This window comes from Mirounga angustirostris, unplaced genomic scaffold, assembly GCF_029215605.1.
Source record: "Mirounga angustirostris isolate CCGP_5_RB_7025 unplaced genomic scaffold, mMirAng1.0.hap1 SCAF_1, whole genome shotgun sequence".
NCBI lineage: Eukaryota > Metazoa > Chordata > Mammalia > Carnivora > Phocidae > Mirounga > Mirounga angustirostris.
The window spans coordinates 153,805,894-153,820,516 of NW_026991709.1; the positions used below are offsets into that span (position 1 = coordinate 153,805,894).

The 14,623-nt window shown below is 47.5% G+C and overlaps 1 protein-coding gene across 2 annotated transcripts in view; it reads right to left on the reverse strand.

Annotated features, from left to right (window-relative positions):
- GLB1 (galactosidase beta 1) overlaps positions 1 to 14,623 on the reverse strand; it is an 81,555-nt gene that overhangs the window by 46,252 nt on the left and 20,680 nt on the right. For both annotated transcript variants that reach the window (XM_045904096.3, XM_064590402.1), the window contains exons 2-7: positions 12,305 to 12,474; positions 10,633 to 10,783; positions 10,032 to 10,092; positions 8,158 to 8,252; positions 2,919 to 3,099; positions 430 to 488 (exon numbers count right to left, since the gene is read on the reverse strand). In XM_045904096.3, coding sequence (XP_045760052.1) covers positions 430 to 488; positions 2,919 to 3,099; positions 8,158 to 8,252; positions 10,032 to 10,092; positions 10,633 to 10,783; positions 12,305 to 12,474 — 717 coding nt within the window. The remainder of the gene's footprint in view (positions 1 to 429; positions 489 to 2,918; positions 3,100 to 8,157; positions 8,253 to 10,031; positions 10,093 to 10,632; positions 10,784 to 12,304; positions 12,475 to 14,623) is intronic.

Genomic DNA, 14,623 nt, shown 5'->3' on the forward strand with positions numbered 1-14,623 from the left:
CTTCACCAAGATTCCCACGTGACTCAGGAGCACAGGGAAGATGGAGAAGCTCTGTCGCAAAGAGATCTCGGGAAACACCACACTGATCTCGGATCCTGGCACTGCCACTCACCGGCTTTGCGACCCTGGTAAGTGACCTGTTCTCTGAGCCTCGTGAAAAGGGACACCATGATATTACCCATGAGCAAGGCCAAATGGGATGAAGCATGCAAGAGCACAACCTGATCCATGGCAGACTCTCACATTTGTCCCCATCTTGTTCCACTCAAGAGCAGGGCCGCGGTTTCCAGTAAGAGTACAGCTGCTGTCACTCATGTGTCCAGAGGGCCACGTGCCCACAGTCCCATCAGCTGCTGACCCCTCAGCCAGAGAAAACAAGGCCCTATTCCCTTAGTGCAAGCAAACCCACACCTCATCCCCAATTCTTACCAACGGCCCTCTGGGCTCACTCTTTCTCTGGATTCCGAAAGCAGCGGTGATGTTGGCACCTGAAAATTACAAGAGGGAGAATCATGGGAATGATAAGAAGCTAAATAAAAGGAGTCCTTCACAGACCTTCAGCCTGAGGCCCCATGCTTCGCCACAGGCCCGTGGGCCTGGAACACCGCCCCATCAGCTGCAGGCTGGCCTTGGACCATCCACCCAATGGACGTGTGGGGACCAGGCAAGACTGCTTCCTCTCTGAGTGGTCCCCTTGGCCTCTCCTGACTGCACTGCCTCAGGAGATCACGTCGCAGGCTTGTCTTCTCTGAGTTTCCCCAAGGCCTGGACACGTGTTTTGTGCTCTTCTCTTCACATGGACATCTGACCTAGAGGCTCCCTACAGGAGGGGCTTGCTTTGAAGGTACTTCCTTGCAGCCTCCACAGCACCACGCATATAGTGGTGCCACAGACATCCGCCCAGTACTTAACGGATCAAAGGGATGGACGTGGTCTGTCTTTCTGCCTGAATCATGGCATATATGCTGATTTTGAATTTGTACATCATTGGCCATCCCAGGCTACGTGGTATGTGCCCTCAAGTTTTCCTCCTAAAATACCCCATTAAGATGCCTGCATGCGAGCTTGCTCCTGGTGTCTTCTTTCTCCCTCCTCTAAAGGGAACGAAGCTCTCCCCGACAGAGGCAGTGGTCTGCCCTCCTTCTGTGACCGAGCAACAATGAAGAGTGTCTCTCTAGTCAGAGCAGGGGACCCCCTGGCCCCAAACTTCACGACCCACTTCCCACAGCACCCACAGTGGAAGTGACAGTGGCCAAGACCTCCAAATAACCCCTTGCTCTCTGTAAGGCCAGGTTTCAGGAGAGAACGTGCTCAGCCAGAGTGCAATCTCATTTACTTTATGGCTGTTAATGTCTCACTATTAAGCGTCGGGTGGCATTCAGATCTCTCAGTTCTGTTCTCATGAGCTTCCTCCCGTGACCTGACCCTGGGCGCTGCCCCCCGTCTCACACACATGAACGAGCCTGCCCCGAGCCCCACCTGCCCCGCGACCACGGGCCTTCCAGTGGGCTGTCCTTCAACCCAGAGCCACAGCCGGTGCGCTATCCCCCGCCCCTGCACACGTAATGCTTAGGACAGACTCGGGATAACCTTCCCGTTGTTGCTCCCAACAGAAAGCTATGCACTTCTTCATCACTGTGATGGGAAGTGTGCCAAGGCAGGAGGAAACCAGCGGGCCACTTCCCGGGCCGCTCTTTGTAGATGGGTTATTTCAGCACCAGATGCTCGCAGCCACGCACCATGTGTCTAGAAACACTCCATTCACCTAAAGCCAGTCCTTTTCTTTTATGCTAACGTAGAGACATGTCTTGCAAAGTGCAACTTCAGTCTTCCGTACATGCGTCTCGAGAGAAAGCCAGCACTGGGTGTGTGTTGTGGGCAGGCTGTCCTACCCCTCAGCCAGGAAGGCAATGGTGTCTTTATGCTACTTGAAGACAGCTATTTTTTGGGGGGGGGGACGGGACGGGTGTTAACATTTATTTTGAAGTAATTTCAAACTTAGAGAAGAGTTGTGAGAATAGAACAAAGAATTCATACTCCCAAAGAACCAAGATTCCCCAATTGTTAATATTTTGCCACATTTGCTTTATCAGTTTCTCTCTCTCTCAATACACTTATTTTTTTTGAACCATTTATGAGTAAGTTGCAGACATGAATTCCCTTTACCCAAATATTTCAGTGTACGTTCTCTAAGAGCAAGGGCATCCTTCAAATAAACACAATACAATTATAAAAAACCAGGAAATTAACATGGATACAATCCTGTTATGTAATCCACAGAATTGATTCAAAAAATTCGATTGTCCCAATAATGTCCTTCATAGCACAGAAAGATAGAAAGCAAGCAGGCAAGTCCAATCCGGGACCCTTTTCAGGCGCACACGCTGCCTGTCGGCGTCATGCCCTTCATGAAAGCTGCTCTCTTAACGTTTACGGGAGCCAGGAGCCTCCGGGCCACACTGCCTGCCCCCAGAACCTGCCTGTGTGGAGCCTCTGCAGCTTACACAGCATGAACCGGTCAAGGAACACAATTTGTGCAGCATCCACTAACCACCTGCAGGCCGTCCTGGTTCATAGTGTTGAGTTCCGCAGAAAGAGAACGGAAGCGCAGGGAAGTTCCCTGCACTCCAGGGCGGACAGGCCCACCGCACCCCGCCAGTGGCTGACCCTCCAGGTGCGTTCACCAGCGCTAAAGACGGAGCCCTTGCCCAAAAGGGCCAATCAGCTTAAATAAAATCTGCGCACCGGTGGGGTGCTTTATTCATTATTCCATTTCACCTGCTCCTCCGTAAAGGAAAATTTGAGAGATCTCATTCAATGTTCCCACTTAACACACAGCTGCCCTGAGCGACTGATGGAGTTCACTGCCCAAGCCCTCATGGCCTTAGCTGGGTTTTACTGTGATTACAAACACCAACCTGGTCCGAAGTCCACTGTGGCATAGAGCCCCTGCAGCGCCCCGCACTGCAGGAATGTCTCATGTGCCCCGTCAGTGGTGAACAGGAGCACGTCAGTGCCCAGGTGGTAGCGGAAGAGCTTCTGCAGGAACCGCAGGTAGTCATAATCACAGGTGAAGTAGCTGCCATATTCATTTTCAACCTACAAATTACAAAAGAGGCGGGGGAAATCAGGAGAGCCCGATACCCTCATTCTAAGGCAAGCTTTTGTTTGTAGACAATACCTGAGCATCTATGAGAGATGACAAGGCCCAATGACTGCCAAAAATATTTCTTACCCTCGGTCCTCAAACACTCATTTTCCAAAGAGCAATTCAGCATAAAAACTTACCTTCTACTATGTCCCACTCCACCAAAGTAAGAAAAACAAAAACCACCACGTCGGTTTTGGATTGTGGTGATGTTCTAGCCGGTACTAAATAATAGGTACTTTAAATGTGACATAAATAAGATCTTCCCATGGTAGAATATTAGAAAATGGGGGGAAATGCAAAGAAAATAGAAAAACCATGTGTTAATTCCTTTCTCCAGAGATAAGTGCTATAAGCATTCTGGCTTAGTTTTCCAGATTTACACACCTACACACACCCTAAATACACACGATAATACACAGTCATTGTTCTCTGTTCTCAAAACTGGTATCACATTGCTTGCACCAGTTGTAACGTAAGTTTTGCACCTTAACACATTATGCAAAATGTCCACGGCAGTAACGAGGACAAATGCTGGCTGGATAAGGATGTACCCCATCATTTCCTTGATCTGCTGTCAAACGTTCAGGTGGTCCTCCTCCTTTTTGTGCTCCATCACCAACGCTCAGTCTGCGTTGAATATAGCATCAGTGGTTTTCAACCAGGAGTTATTGTCCCCCCAGGGAACATATGACAAACCTGCAGATATTTTGGGTTGTCACAAGTGGCGGGAGGGGGGAGTGTGCTGCTGGCACCCCAATGGGTAGAGGCCAGGGATGCTCCTAAACCTCCTACTTGTCAGCCTCCACACAAAGGATTGTCAGGTGCAAAATGGCAATAGTCCTGAGGGCACATTTCCACCTTCGCGAACTCTCAATGGGGGAGGACAGCACCCCCAAAGAGGTGAAAGTTGATTCTTACAGGAGAAAAGGACACCTTACTCTTTTTCATCTGTAAAGCACAGATATACATACACTTATACAGTAGATGGAAGGCATTAAAATTTCGTGGGGGAGGTAGTTAGAAAAAAATGTCTAAAGAGACTCTTTAGGGGCAACAACGAAGAAAAGGTGAAGAAACATTGCTGTGAAGCAATAAAATGAATGACCTTCAGCTCCACCCAATACATGAAAGAATCTTAGAGCTACGACATTGAGGGAAGCAATACAGATAGTATGCCCCCCACAGAAAATTCAAAACAGGCCCAACCCAACTATAAATCTGGGTACATACACAGGTGGCAAAAATAGAAACGACACCAAGAAACGAATAGCCGTGAAGGTCAGGACAGTGGGAAGGAGTGGGGTGGTCACGAAAGACACCAGGGAAACTTCTCCGGTGCTCGCCATATGCTATTTCCCATCTCGGGTGGTGGTTATGTGGGTGTTCTCATCCTAACGCTTCATTATGCCACACCCTGGTGTTAGAGTTCACGATTTTACAAAATGACAATAATACCCAGCCATCCAGTCTCAACCTGCACATAGGCAAATAAATTTTTGTGATCCTGGGGAATCCATAGTCATTAAACATAAGCACAAGAAACTGTGATCCCTCCAAAAAGAGGGTGACTGGGAGAGACGGGTAAGGAAGCTTCTCTGGAGGGGCTGCCCAAGGTAGCTCTAGGGGGAAAGGCACTACCAGGGAAGAAGACAGGTAGAGAGCACTCCCTGTTTGCTAGATGGCCAGTAGCTTCATGTGACCTGTGGACAGTCAGGGAGTAGGCACAGGACGGTGAAGGACGGAGATGAACTAAACACCACCATCATTCTCTGCACAGGGCTGCTTCCCAAAGAGTTTAATGAATGACTACTTCCCTTTGATAATACTTTCATGTTACAGGTTCAGACTGCAGCGAGTATCCCCAGCACCAAGAGCTTCATTGGTCCTGAAGCCACCTTGAAAAAGGAGGAGTTTGCCCCTCACACAGAGCAGATTCCGCCCCCCCCCGCCCCCCACCGGGGCAACTGCTCCTGACACTGATTAGTCCCACAGGTGTCCCTTTGGAAATAACTGAGAGCAACTCGAAGAAAAGCTTGCAAATACTGGCGAGATACTTTCCTCCTCATTTTCTTTCTCCCCCCCTCTTTTAATAAGATCTACTTAAATGGCTGTGTGTTCCTTTGTCCTTTGGCCATTCACAAGTTCAGAGCTAGTTCCAGGGTCAGCTCTAGCAACTAAGTGGGCCCGGAGCCTTTGCACCTCGTGTTCCTTTCTGCCCACCACCACACCCCAACCCAGAGGAACGCTCAAGTTTTCTAGAGCAAGGGGTCAGTCAACCTTTTCAATTAAGGCCCACGGGGTATTTCAGGGTCTGTGGCCACGTCTCTGCACTGATGAACTCTGCTCCTGATGTGCAAAAGCAGCCACGTTCACACGTGAACGACTGGGCGCGGCTGGGTGCCAACGTACCGTTATTTACAAAAACAGGCCACCGCGGGTCCCCGTCTGAGAGTTTTAACTGTCTCATCCTGTAAGCTCCTTAATGAAGCCACAAGGCACTGTGACTTCTAAAGTTGCTGATCTTACACAACATCAGGTAGAAGTAGGGCTGTTACCTTAGGAGGAATACCCCATAAACTGGATGAAGCGAAGTTGTGCGTGAAAGGTCCCCACTCCTAATTATTTTCATCTTGGATATTATTAATAGGCATCTGCGGCTTTACTTATTTTAGGTGTGGTCTTGGTACCAACTGAGATAAACATCCACATAGGCAAACCAGCTAAGGTGGCGCTGGATTAGCTAACCCCTCCAGAAGAGAACACTTGCTACATGACTGAGTCATAAGGATGAATAAAGGACCAGGCAGGGCTCTCTGCACCTCACTTTTGTCCTGCCTGCAGACACATAGGCAGGGCCTCTTCAAACTCTCCAGGCACCCAGACAGAGCACCAACACCATGAACTGAGTAAAGCCATCATTTTGCCCCATGGCCTGAATGTAGACAGACATGGAAATCAGCTTTTTTTTTTTAATAAGATTTTATTTATTTACTTGACAGAGGGAGAGAGAGCACAAGCAGGGGGAGCAGCAGAGGGAGAGGGAGGAGCAGGCTCCCCATTGGGCAGGGAGCCTGATGCGGAGCTCGATCCCAGGACCCTGGGACCATGACCTGAACTGAAGTCAGACGCTCAACAAACTGAGCCCCCAGGCATCCCAAAGATTTTTTAATGATATGAAAAAATGCTTATGACATAAGACTAAAGTAAGAAAAGTCGGATAAGAAACTGGTCACACAGTTTAAACTGACTCTGTAAAAAGAAATTTTTTAAAGGCATGGGAAAAAATTCAAGGAAATCTCTCCAAAATATGAAAAGCTTTGCTTCTGACCCCGACATTTAAGTGAAATTATGGCTTTTCTGTTTTCTTATATTCTTCTGTAGCTCCCACACTTACTTGTTTATTTAGTAGTCAAGGGGCACACAGACTAGGTGGCATTCAAGCAGGTGGACGTGTGAAAGGCGGAGGAGGAGGCTGAGTCCCCGGGGAGGACCCACAGTCAAGTTCAGGCCATCCGAGGCTGCCAGGGATGTACTCAAGAAATGCCCCCAGGGCAGCCAACATTGTGCTCCTCTGCAGAGTTCATATCTGATTATGCTTTTCGTGGCATTTCAATAACCAAAAGGTACAGAAAAGTTGTGAGCAAAAATTAAAAGTGACTTGGAAAGAAGCAGAGACTAAAAAAGGAGGAAGACTAGAGAAAACTTGAGATTAAGAGAAAGGAAGAAGACCCGGCCATGCAAAGACACACTCAAGTTGCAGCCTTGAAACTTCACACAGAAAAGTGGGCTCCTGTATGCTTCACCAGTACAGACTCAGGTCAGGTGGAGGGGCATTCGGCGCTCCCTGGGCATCCCTCTGGGAGCAGCAACCTGGCCTCTCTTCCACGTGCAGTGTCAGAAAGGTCCCTCTGGCCAGATCCGCCTTCTCATTGCTTCATTCGACATACACCTGCAGGCCAAGAGAGCGGCCATGCTCCCTTCCCACAGTGAGCATCCCTACAACTGTCCATAGTATTGTCCCTAAGAAGGAAATCTTGGCCACAGTTCTGTAGGGCGCACCACACCGCACCGCATTGTTTCAGGATGCAGCCAGTGTTACATTTATTCCTTGGCAAATGACTAGTGAACATGCTTTAATGTTTTAACCTAAGGAATTTTGCAAACATCACAAGTTGTTGCAGGTCAAGGGTCCCCATTTTTCACAGGGAAAATACTTGGCACACGATCTACCCCACAATATCGCAGTCTTTGCAGAGCAAAGGACAGATAAAAGAAGGAGAGTGGGGGCAGGAAGCAGGAGGGAAAATATAATGGCCCCCAATTCAGCACATCCTCTTTCCACGTCAGCGAGAGCTGACAGCCTAAGCAGGACAGACACCGGAGCATTTCCATCTGTGCTGTATCCCTGCGGCCTGACACACTAGAGAAAGAGACAGGCCACAGGATCAGCGGACCTGGGACCTATGCTGCCATCCGGATTCGGCCACCTGCCAGCCGGGTGACCTTGGCCGAGTCACTCAACCTCTTCAAAGTTCTTCTTCTTCTTCTTTTTTTTTTTTTTAAAGATTTTATTTATTTATCTGACAGAGAGAGACACAGCAAGAGAGGGAACACAAGCAGCGGGAGTGGGAGAGGGAGAAGCAGGCTTCCCGCTGAGCAGGGAGTCCAATGCGGGGTTCGATCCCAGGACCCTGGGATCATGACCTGAGCCGAAGGCAGATGCTCAACGACTGAGCCACCCAGGCGCCCCGAAGTTCTTCTTTTAAAAGAGACGGTGGTTGGAATAACGGAATAGGGTCTATAGGGCCGTCAGCACAGGGCCTGGTACACAGCAGGCATTCAAAACGATAACGCCTCCCCAAAATGCAACTTCAAGAAAACCACCAGCTGTGGCACTGCCTCACAAAGAAACAGACTTGTGAGGCTCATAGCTGCATCACTCCTGCGTATGCTGTGGATGGATGAAAGCTTTCCCTACCGCCCGCCCATGCTCGTCTCTAGGTTACCTGCACGGTTATGATTGGCCCTCCATTCTGATAGAGGAGAGGCTTCATCTTGGGCAGGAGGACTCCCAACCATTTGTCCACGGCTGCAAGGTAACCTGGAAAACAAGACAGGTTAACTCCACTCCACACCTGGTCCTGCAAACAGACACAAGGCCACCCCCTTATCCTGGAGCTGGCAGCTGAGACCAGGACATGCTGGATTCAATGACTACGTGAAATGGGTAGCTGCTGCACTGAAAGTCTCAGAGAAGTTGTCCTGCCAAGGAGCCATGTCCTCAATGAGCTCTCAGTAGACAACGAGCGGTACGCACGGTACCTGTCCTCACTACTACACGCCAAGCATGGAGTGCAGGAGGCATCCAGCCCATGTTTGTTGAATGAAGAAAAGAGTGCCTGAATGGTGTGTCTTTCTCTCTGTCAGAGTGTGTGGGGGGGTGTTTTTCCTTTTTATTTATTTTATTTTATTAATTTTCAATTTTTTAATTTAGATTCAATTTAGTTAACATATAGTGTATTATTAGTTTCAGGGGTAGAATTCAGTGATTCATCAGTTGCGTGTAATACCCAGTGCTCATTACGTCATATGTCCTCCTTGATGCCCATCACCCAGTTACCCCATCCCCCCACCCATCTCCCCTCTAGCAACACTGTTCGTTTTCTAGAGTTAAGAGTCCCTTATGGTTTGCCTCCCTCTCTTTGTCTTATTTTATTTTTCCTTCCCTTCCCCATGTTTATCTGTTTTGTTTCTTAAATCCCACATATGAGTGAGATCATATGGTATTTGACTTTGTCTGACGGACTTATTTCGCTTAGCATAATACCCTCTAGTTCCATCCATGTCATTGTAAATGGCAAGATTTCATTTTTTTTTGATCGCTAAGTAGTATTCCATCGTATATAAGAACCACATCTTCTTTATCCATTCATCTGTCAGTGGACATCTGGGCTCTTTCCATAATTTGGCTACTATGGACATTGCTACTATAAACATTGGGGTGCAGGTGCCCCTTCAGATCACCATTTCTCCAAAGAGGACATACAAATGGTCAAATGGCCAAAAGACACATGAAAAAATGCTCAACATCACTCAGCATCAGGGAAATACAGATCAAAACTACAATGAGATACCACCTTACACCAGTCAGAATGACTAAAATTAATAAGTCAGGAAACGACAGATGTTGGTGAGGATGTGGAGAAAGGGGAACCCTCCCACACTGTTGGTGGGAGTGCAAACTGGTGCAGCCACTGTGGAAAACAGTACGGAGGTTCCTCAAAAAGTTAAAAATAGAGCTACCCTATGACCCAGCAATTGCACTACTGGGTGTTTTTCCTTTTTATCTTATTTTAATTTAATCAATGGTTAGCTGCTCTTATCACCATCTCCAACGCTAGCATCACCAGGAAAAACTGAAGTCTTCAGAAGACAGAAGTGCAGCTAAATGGGACCTTCTGAGTGATCAGGGTTTACAGCTAAAATAATTTCTAGTTGTTTAAAAAGACAAGAAAAAGACTTCATTTACAGATCACTCTGTAGACAAATGAATTGCCAGTTTGATTAGCTAGATGCTATCACTGGCCATGTAATTTAATGAGAAATTAGGAAGAGAAAGCATTAAAGTGAGTCGGTAAACCACAAACAGGGCCCAATGCCAGTTCAAAGTTACCAGTTTATCAGCAAGATCTGGTCAAATAGTTCAAGCGAGCCTTACTTCCTACACATTCGATGCCTGCAGTGGACAGTGATTAACCCTCACACTTCCAGTAAGCTTTCAGAGGTACAGAGGTACCCCAGCCTTCAAAATACCTGATACTTCTGATATAAAATGTCTAAAGACATCATAAATTCTCTCAAGACATCTGTAACAACTTACCTGGATCCGAAGAACGGAGAATAATAGACTCTTTTAATAATAGCCAAGCAGGTAATCCTCCCTAGGATGGGGGTTGGGAAGGGGAGAGAAAAGAAGAAGAGAAAAGCCATTATAACATCTGGGGATCCGGGAAGGGAAAGGAATACCCTTAGCAGTGAGGGAAAAGAAGAAAAGTTTCACAGAGAAAAGGTATTAACTGGGCTTTCTGGTTTATAACTTCCAAGGAAACTAGAAATTGTAACACAGTGAAAGATGACTTCACACGCATGCAGTGTTTGGAGAATCAAAGCCTTTGTATAATTATTCCACTTAAGAGGGAGACAGGGCCCATATCACTACCTGCTTTTTACAAAGGGGGAAACTGAGCTACATGAGTTCGCACTAAGAGGAGGACACCTGCCTTCTGACCCTTACCGGTTCCTCTCTGCTGAGGCACCTCCTAAGGTAAAGGACGCCTGCGCTGGCTACAGTGACAGGCTCAGTGGGATCTGGAATTAGAGACTTATTTAAACTGCTTTAATTCACTTTCTCCCAGATCCCTGCCTGCCAGCCCACCCGTCGGGCGCACCAGCCAGGTAGAGCCCAGTCTAGACGTACTCACCATGTCCCACTCTGCACAGATGTAGGGTCCAGGCCTCAGGATGACCAGCAGTCCCAGCTCCTGGGCCAGCTTAATAAAATATTCCACATCATGTTCCCCAGAAAACTGGTACTGTCCTGGCTGGGGCTCGTGAAAGTTCCAGGGCACGTACCTGCCGAGACACACATAGCCCCTTCTTGGAAAGGGTTCAAAAATCCAGGGTGTAAACCCTCAGACACTCACACAGCTCCCTCCGGCAGCCCCTTGGGAACCAGGCCTTGTTTCAAGTTTTCTCAGCAGTTACCCAAGGGAACCAAATTTGGTGGGGGACACTTAAGTTTATGACCCACAAAGAATGCCCATTCCTATGTAATGACTTTAAAAAACCACAGAATTACATGAACACAAATTACTACTATGTAAAAATTATGTATGCCCGTGTAAGGCCAAAGGAAAATGAAAATATCTATGCTAAGGTAATAAGAGGTATACTTTTCTTTTTGAAAATTTTTTTAAGAAAAATAAAAAACAAAAAAACCTCTGACCCCTGTGTCCTCCTGCAAAAGATTTTGTCAGGAACGGCACGCGGGAAGTAAAGTGACAAAAACTTCTACCAGTTCCCCTGGCTGCCTTCAGCCTGGACCACAGACTACATTATGAAGCTACCTGCTGCCATCACAGAGGTCTCTTGGATGACCCCTGGCTCGTGGCCTTTTCCCACAATCCCATGGCTTCAGGGCTCCCTGGGACAGATAGCCTTGGTCCCCCAGAGCGAAGTGTTAAACTGCAGGTAGGTCCCCGAGCCCCAGGAATCTGCCTCTGCATTTCCCTCACCCCTTATCTTGAAGAGGCTATCGGCAATCCTCATCAGTAGTGAGAAAACCAGAGTGGCCAGCCGCACCAACTTTCCCCCCAGTTAGTCACCTTGCAACAGCAGAAGAGATGAGGAGAGATAGTTATTGGGGGAGTTCTGTAAGTCTCGGCTATAGAATTACCCCATCAGAACCACAAGGAAAACTGGGTTTCAGGAATCTACCTGACGTGGCATACGACCCCTAGAGCTGAGGAAAGCCGTGCTGCCTACAAACACTCCAAAGTCTAGGGAGACTGCTGGCCAGAAACAGGCGCTTGGGTAAATTTCAGTGTCACCAGCTGTAAATGGGAATGAAGAAATGGAATCTTTCATGAAAAGTGCCCTGCACACGGAAAATGCTCTGTCACTGTTACTCCCCTTTGCCTTTTTTTTTTTTTTTAAAGATTTTATTTATTTATTTGACAGAGAGAGACACAGCAAGAGAGGGAACACAAGCAGGGGGAGTGGGAGAGGGAGAAGCAGGCTTCCTGCTGAGCAGGGAGCCCGATGCAGGGCTCGATCCCAGGACCCTGGGATCATGACCTGAGCCGAAGGCAGACGCTTAACGACTGAGCCACCCAGGCGCCCCACTCCCCTTTGCCTTTTTAAGCTAAGGTTCATTTTATGATTTCCAGAGACCAAGTTCAAGATCGGAAGAAGTGGTTAATTATCTGAAGAAGGGCCAATTGAGGGGATGCCAAGCCCCTCCCGGAACTCCAGATTATGTTGTGTCCCATTCTGAGGAGCGAAATCGCTAGCTGCATGGAGAAATGCAGCTGTGCCCTCTGTCTAGGTGTGGGTGTCTAGGCCCAGGTGAGAGCCCAGTGCCCTCCTACTTACGTTTGGATGGCGTTCAGCCCAGCCATCCTCATCTTCAGCAGCCGGTCCTTCCAGTAAAAGCGGGGCACGCGGAAATAGTGAATGCTTCCTGAGATATAGCGGAAGGGCTGGCCATCCTTCAGGAAGCGGTTGTGACCATAGTCGATCTTGAATGTCCTCTGGGAAGCATTCTACAGAGCAAGGATGGGACAACATGAGAACCTCCATCTTCTGCATTTCGGAAGCAGACACTCTGACCATGGCAAGTGGCTCCCTGCCTCTTTCATTTGTGGAATTTGCTGATGGAGTTAATGCCTGGCTTCTGGGCTATAAAACAAAGCACTGCTAAGCCAGTGGCTAATGCACCCAGGCAACAGAAATCATCAGGGAGGACCCATGTGCAGGACTCCAAAGGTTTTACCTTCCAGAGGCCAGCGCCAATGTGACAATCGGTGGATGAGACACAGAAGTTTTATTCCCAAAGGGAAAACCCTGCTGGAGGAGACTCTCTCCTTGGTATAGCAAAGCACAGTGTCCTGGGAATAGAACACATACATGGACACCCTCCATCCCTGTGGCTGTGACCGGCTGGAGCACTAGATGTATCTCGACAGTCATGTCACCTTGCTGAAAGCAACAGATGAGAAGTCTAAAGTCCTGGCTGGGGCTCTAAGTCTTGCAGTGACTAGGCAAACACCCTCTCTAACCCTGTATCCATAAACACGCAGGACGTCAGACTTAATGAACTTTAAGGCAGTATATTTCAAATTACAGGCTTCAACCCAATTTGTGATTCATGAACCTAATTTGAGTGATGATTGGCAAGTATTGTTTTATTAAACTTTTGTTATATATACATATACAGAGTTGCATTTGATATATGTCTCTACTGGGTTGCAATGAAAGGCGTATTTCTAGCAAAATCTAGGCAAATCAAATTTCAAGAAACACTGGGGATCGGTTCAGAAGCTAAAATGCTAGGATTTGAAAGGGAAGCCAATGGTTAGGTAGAATAGAACACTGCCCTCTGGTGGAGGGAAAAAGGCAGCGAGGTGTCCTGAGTGCCAACAGGACCAGGGCCATAAGAAACCAGTTAATTGCTTTCCTCCATTGCTGGTAAGATTCCCTGTGCAGCTTTAGGCTTTTTTTAAAAAAGCTTTTTTTCATAGCAGTACCACAGTTCATGACAGCTTTGGAGGCCTCCCTTGAAGCCATATCTGGAAACAACTGTAAGAGCATAGGTCCTAGATCACATTTGGCCTGAAATCGAACTAGGGAGTTAAAGCACTGCAATGGAAAGTTAAACAACTCAGAGTAGATCGCTCAGGGGCAAATGGAAAGCTATACTGTATGTGAGTTCACCTCAATAAAGCTAACCAAAAATAAATGAATAACTAATTTAAGAATCATTTCTGGGGCGCCTGGGTGGCTCAGTCGGTTAAGCGACTGCCTTCGGCTCAGGGCATGATCCCTGGGTCCTGGGATCAAGCCCAGCATCAGGCTCCCTGCTCATCAGGAAGCCTGCTTCTCCCTCTCCCACTCCCCCTGCTTGTGTTCCCTCTCTCACTGTATCTCTCTCTGTCAAATAAATAAATAAAATCTTTAAAAAATTAAAAAAGAATAATTTCTAAAGAAAGGGCCAGAGCATCAATCGCATATCACTTTGTTCTTCTAGTAAACAAGGCTTTGACTGTCATTCAAACGCAAGAAACTCCTGAAGAAACGAAAAATATGAAAGTTACTTCTTATACCAGGTGCCCCAATGGATGATTTTAAAAATCATTAGGTGCCAAAAAAGAGTTTCCTACACATCCTGTGAGTTCAGAGGTGATGCATGAGGTGCAGAAATTCTTTGCACAGGTAGAAAGGGGGTAAGCTACGGGGAAATGCAGAGGGGCATTTGTAGCCCGCCTGTCTAGGGGAAGGGGCTCAGAGGAGCAGATGAGGTTGCTGAGACCTGATCTTAGCAGACGATGGACTCAGGCCTTTGTCCCACTCAGAGGAGCACCACCCCTGCATCCAAACAACCCCAGAATCCAGCCCAAGTATCTCCCTGCCGTCCATTTACAAATATTACAACCACCTACTATGTGCTGAGTAATATCAGAGGGAGCCACACAGATGTGACCACAGCCTACATGAAGCTTCCATCTAGACTAGATGTCAACATCGTGAGACCCAGATGGTAAAGTAAGGATAAGATCATCATGCTGCACACCTTAACTTACACAGTATTAGCTATCAATTATACCTCAATAAAGCTGGGGTCAGGGGTAGAGTGGAAAGCTGCAGTGGTAATAAATGGCACATGACCCAGGAGTGGGGCGTGTGGACAAATTT